Source organism: Crocodylus porosus, unplaced genomic scaffold (genome assembly GCF_001723895.1).
Source record: "Crocodylus porosus isolate Cpor-Errol unplaced genomic scaffold, CroPor_comp1, whole genome shotgun sequence".
Taxonomy (NCBI): Eukaryota; Metazoa; Chordata; order Crocodylia; family Crocodylidae; genus Crocodylus; species Crocodylus porosus.
In genome coordinates this window covers 15342417-15348392 of record NW_017728910.1, presented here as the reverse complement: position 1 = coordinate 15348392, position 5976 = coordinate 15342417, and the positions used below count along the sequence as shown (strand labels likewise).

Sequence of the window (5976 nt, the reverse complement as noted above, 5' to 3'; positions counted from 1 at the left end):
GACAGGCTGAGAGCCATGGGACTCTTTAGCCTGGAAAAGCGTAGGCTCAGGGGTGTTCTGATGGCCACTTATAAGTTTATCAGGGTGTTCACCAGGATCTGGGGGAACGTCTGTTCACCAGAGCGCCCCAAGGGATGACAAGGTAAAATGGTCACAAACTCCTTCAGGACCGTTTCAGGCTGGACGTAAGGAAGAATTTCTTGACAGTCAGAGCCCCCAAGGTCTGGAATAGACTGCTGCCAGACATGATGCAAACACCTACTTATGACTTCAAAGACAACATCCTAAACACGAGTCCAGCCATAAACTTATACTGAGTGATCTTTCATTACACTGCAGATAGCATAGCTCAAAATAGTGATACCTTTGGCATAGGCATGGAGATCCCTGTATAGGTAAAGTTGCTAGCTGTGACTACGCAACTAAGATGAGTGAGTGAAATGCTAACATTTGTTCTAAAACTGTAGTAGCTGATATGTTTACCCCACAGTCCCAGATTTTCTCCCATGTTTTCTCCGTGTCAAATTCCATGATTTTTCCACTAACCAGCTCCTAGAATCTCCAATCGACAGCTTCTATATCATGTTGTCATCATCTCATAAAAGACTCGATTTTTATATTTGGTGTAAGCTGCCATAGCACTCACAGCCTGCCGATGTGATGTGATGTGATGTGATGGGGAGGGGGCCCACTGCAGAATTTGCTATATGATTAGTAGGGCCGGGCAAAGCTTCAGTAGCTGATTCAATTCTAAGGAAATTTGGCTCAAATTCAGCAGCTCCATCTCCAAATCCCAATTGAATCGGGAGACCCATTAAAAGGTCTGAATTGATTCAGAAGCCTCCGAATCGATTTGGAGACTCAGCCACATATTGTACAGGCAGCAGTCCTCCACGACGCTGGAGACAGCTGCCTCCAGCTGGTAAGTCTGTTGTGGGCGGAGGGCAGAGGGAAGGGATATGGGGTATGGGGGGGAAGGTCAACACCCCCACAGCAAGGGAGGGATTGGAGCTGGGGTGGGGAGGCATGGGGCTTGGAGAGGGGGGCTCCCCAAGTCCAGGAGGGCATGGGAGCTGGCATGTGCCCCCACATCTCCGTGGAGCAGGCTGGGCTAGGCTGTGCTCCAGGAGGCTAGCCTCAGTCTCCTGCCACTGGGTTGCTCTCTGCGGGCAGGCAGAGCCAGGGCTATGCTCCAGGTGGCAAGCCCCCACTCCCGGGCTGTGCTCTGCGGGGCGGGTGGAGCCACGGCTGTGCTCTGGGTAGCTAGCCCCAGCCACAGCCTGGAGCGCAGCCCTGGCTCTGCCCCCCCACAGAGAGCAGTGGAGAGGGGGCTATGGCTGCAGCCACCCCAGAATTCCCCATAGCCCCTGCCATGAGCCCTGCCCCGATCTAGGTGCATGCGCCTGCCCTGCTGCTGCTCACCCAGCCATGGCGGGGCAAAGCCACAGCTTCTCTGGGAGGCACAGGGAGGCTGCAGCAGCAGCTTTCCCTGCTCCACGCTGCTTGTCAAAGGCAGCGCAGCAGCGCTGTCCCATGCCTCCTGCCCCGGCCAGGCGATTGGCAGGAGGGCAAAGCCCCTACTCCCAGTGCCTTCTGCTGCCCATCTGGAGTGCAGCCCAACCCAGCCCACCCCATGCAGATCCGGGGCAAACACCCATTCCCATGCCCTCCTGGATTGGCAGTGAAAGCCGCCAGAGGAGCCACCAGAAAAGCAGCTCCCGGACCACCGGCATGCAGCGGTGCAGTGTTGGGAGCCCCCCACCCCAGCTGGGCAGCTTGTCCAAGCCCCAGCTCCAATCCCTTCTTCTCTGTGGGGGCGTTGATCTGGCCCCTGACACACACCCTTTCCCTCCTCCCTCCATTCACCACAACAGACATAACAACTGGAGGCAGCTGTGTCCAGTGTTGTCGAGGACTGCTGCCTCTTTAGTCTTGGCCGAATCACCAAATCAGTGCCAAAGCTCCAATCCCAAATCAGCCAAATCGAATTGGGACAGTGAATCGAATTACTGTCCCTCCTAATCAGCCAAATCCGAAACAAGTATTTGCTGCTTCACACAGACCTGATGATTAGCCTTTTCTTCCATCTCTTGCCCAGAACATCTTTCCTTCATCTCTTTCCCACGTTTCTCTTTGTTCTTCCTGCTGTAATGTCTTTCCCCATCTCCCCTACTCTCCTCTGACTACTGGGGCCAGTTTGGAGCGACCCTATGAGAAAAAGGAGGACCGGGAACAACACTAGATGGAGAACTACCAAAGAAGAGAGGATAGCAACCATGATAGGCCTTGTCTACCCTGAAGGGCATGAGCTTGGGCTGTTCTCAACTGAAATGCGTGCAGCAGAAACAGTTTCTGCTGCCACTGCAAGAAGGCATGAAGAAATGGGCTGGGCACTTGAGAAGGGACAGCTCAGTGTAGCCCCAGAATAAAGCACAGCTGGAAGTCCAGTCATCTGGCCTTGTAGGCTCACAGGTCATCAAGAACTTTGGGATTTGTACCTCAACACAGGGCCCTGTGAGGTTGTGTTCATTTGGACACAGAGATGAAGTGCAATTTCTTATCTGTAGAGAAGAAATTAAGGAGCTTTACTGTGAGGCTTCTCTTATGGGCCAGTCCTAATGCAGCTGATCCTGCCGTTGACACCAGTATGGATCACTCTGCATCTATATGGCATGGATAGCAGAGGAAGGAAGTTGAAAAGGACAGGTTTACCTTCATGGGTTTCAGTGGGCATAGGATCAGACCAGAAATGAGCCACATGAGAGTCATTAAAAATATTTGCAAGCACCAAGCCTGTAGGCCAAATCGTGCGTCTGGATCTCAGTGGTAGATTTCCTTGGGTAAGAACGCAAGGTTTTGATTTAACCTTGTCAGTAGACATCAGAATTCATTATTACGCTGTTTGAATATAAGAAACCAGTATTTCTAGTATCTTCTGCAATAGACAGGGCTACTACCTCCAAAAAGCACTGCTCTGTGACAGTAACCTATAGAGTGCCACTTGCTGGCTGTGCCCTTCAGCCTGCCATCCATAAATTACATTTTGAACAATCATCAAAAAAACAAAACTATTGATTTAAAATATTCATCATCCCAATGAGTCACTAAGGTGGTTTTTTCTGCACTTTTAAAGATTTTAAATCAAGGCAAAGAGGAAGAACATAATGCCTCCAGTTTACCTTTTTAAAAGAGATGTGCATGGTAAAAGCCATGACTACGCACTGCTGAAAACAGCAGCCACCAAAAGACATTTTTAAGTCATTGCTCCCCATCCTCCCCCTCCACTCATCTTGCTAAAGGCATGTACTTGCATTGTGTTCATACAGTACTCTAAATCGTGCTTAGGCTCGCTGCTTATATTATAATTGTAAGTCAGATATTGTTTGAATGCCATCACTGCTGTGCAAATAACATCATCAGCTCATCAGCTGTGTCAGTAACATGGCAATTATGCAAGCAGCTGGTATTTCCACCCTTGCTATGCCATATTATAAAAACTTCTGGAGTCTTGATCTGACAGGTGTGTTAAATATCAGTGGTGCATAATAGCGAAGGAGTTGTGATTTGTGATCTGAACCCGATTTCATCCAGGTTTTTCTGATTACATTATAAACCACAAGGCCAATGCGGCACCATTTTCTTATCTCTCGAGAGCTCAGTAGAGAAATGTTCCCCCTTTTTCCTCTGCCACCTAGCCTATTTTGAATAAGAATTCAGAACAATTATTTGAAAATGGGGGGGGGGGGGTGCTAGGTTTTTCCTGCTGCCAAACTCCTCCCCTCCAAATTATTGGCGAAACAAAAGAAGGATGTTGACCTCAAGAAAAAGCAAGAGGCCTTGCAAGGCAGAGTAGTGTTGCAGGACATTGTTGTGCTTAACACTACTGCACTGGGTCTCGGGGGTTGATACCCAGATCTGCCACAGACGTCCTATGTGTGACCTTGTGACAGTCATTGAATGCCTGTGAGCTTTGTTCAGATGTCACCTTTTGTGTGGGTCAACTCTAAGTGCTCCAGGGTTGAGAGTCTCTCTCTCTCTGTCAGTGAGGCCCCAGGCTTGGTAAGAGCACATATGTGTTATTGTAGTAGAGCTTTTTAACGTATGGACACCCAGGTTTCCTATGGGAGCTGAGGACCCTGTGCTTGGGTATCATGGGGCCCTCTAGCAAAGTGCTGAGCATAGATGTCCCACTGAAAACCTCTACACTGCCAAGGCAGTGACTCCTCCAAATCATGGAGACTGTTGGACCTTCGAAAGGCAGCACAGGAGAAGCATTCCCTGCAGTCTTTTGCACTTGTAGCTTCCCCCCTGCCAGCCATCACCATCGTTAGACATAACCACGGACTAATAGAGCTGCTTAGAGCCAAGCTTCAGGGGCATAGCAGGACTGCACAAGCAGCCCAGTTTATGAATAAATGCAATGGTAAGCTCTGCTCAGACTAATTCATAGCCATTCTGTTGTGACAAAAGCAACGCTCCACTGAATGTGTGTCAAAATGATAGATTAAGACTTTTCTTTAAAAGAGTATAGCTTAGAATGCAATTGGGAGATTGATTCTTTAGATGCTTGCATTATATAGGGTCTATGGGCATGTCTATAAGTAAGTTTAAACTCAGTAGGATCTCGTGCTCCCTTATGGGAATGCTGCACATGTCAGCAGATGACAGTGGAGATGAATAAACTGAGCCTGTAGGCAGGGATAGCCAAGTAAATATGACTGCGTCCGTGTTTATAGAACACCTGCGCTCCGTCCCACTTGTACATGCTCTCCGGATTGTTTTAAAGAGGTTGTTGACAGAAAAACATGCGTGTGTCGAAAAGTGCCATTTATTAGAATAATTATGATTTTATTCGTGGAGAAGACTGATGGCTTCAGGAATTATTGTTGTGCATCTTTTATTCTTTTGCTGTATCCCCTGGTGAAAGATATTTCATAGGAAAATGTATTTATTCAGAACTTCATTTTGATTTAATAGAAAAATGGCTCTTGCCATAGCAATGTGGAATACTCATTTTTCTCCCTGTGCTGACTTTCGGCATATAAATGCCAGAAGCCTCTGTTCTCTTTCGGCATTCTTTCCTTATCAGGGAAACTTGCTTGAGATTAATTTCCTCATCATGCCTTCTTTTTAAAGTGGCTGTTTTTCAATGCCATTTACAGACAGTGTTGTGATAAATTCTTACTTTCAATGTGCAGAACTCAATGCAAGAGTCTAGTCCACATTGGTAAAGCAGTTGCAGCCCAATGGAAAGGGGCAAAAATGAAATTAGGCACAATTGCACCAGCCAGTTCTTTGGGAGCACTCTCCCATTCCCTCCCTCCTCAAAAATGACACTGTTTATTTAGCTAGAACATACCTATTTTAGAGGATTTTTGTATTTATATGCAAGAGCAATGTGCCTTTGACATCATTTGTTTACTTTTGCAGGTTGGAATAATTGAAGATTTCTTGTACCAGTTAGAAGACAACTTCTTAAAGACCAAAAAGCTGAGACTGGCTAGAAGGCAGAAAATGAAAATGAAGAGGCTTCAAAGTGCACAGCAGCACTAGACAATCACCTCTCCAACCATGCCAAAGACCTGTGTACATGGAGGCAGCAAGGTCATTAATACTGGGGAAGTTTGACAGTCAGGACAACAAGGGCCTGCCTTCAGATTAATGAGGTGTCTCCTCACTATGGCTCATCTTTAGCAAGGAGCTCGTGTACTTCATTAGTCTCTGCTGGCAAGAATAAATGTTCATGGGAATGTTGGCTTGATTCTTATTTTAAATGGTCTTGTTTATTCAAACATGGTAAAGAAATAACATCTTTTCTGCTTTTTCTTTACAATACAGGAGGCAGAAAAAGGAACTGTTTTTCTCCCCTTGCTATTTTATGTGCGTTTGCACATAGTGCTCCAGGGGACTTGAACCTACTGCTCAGAGATATTCCCCAGCCACCAGGCTGTGGGCTAGGTACCTCAGTGTCTCTTC

The 5976-nt window shown here is 47.2% G+C and overlaps 1 protein-coding gene across 1 annotated transcript in view; it reads left to right on the top strand.

The window, feature by feature from the left end:
• The window catches only part of SPATA16 (spermatogenesis associated 16), a 129550-nt gene extending 123815 nt beyond the window's left edge, over positions 1–5735 (top strand). The window contains exon 10 of the mRNA XM_019532519.1: positions 5431–5735. Coding sequence (XP_019388064.1) covers positions 5431–5553 — 123 coding nt within the window. The 3' untranslated portion in view covers positions 5554–5735. The remainder of the gene's footprint in view (positions 1–5430) is intronic.
• Positions 5736–5976: the final 241 nt, after the last annotated feature.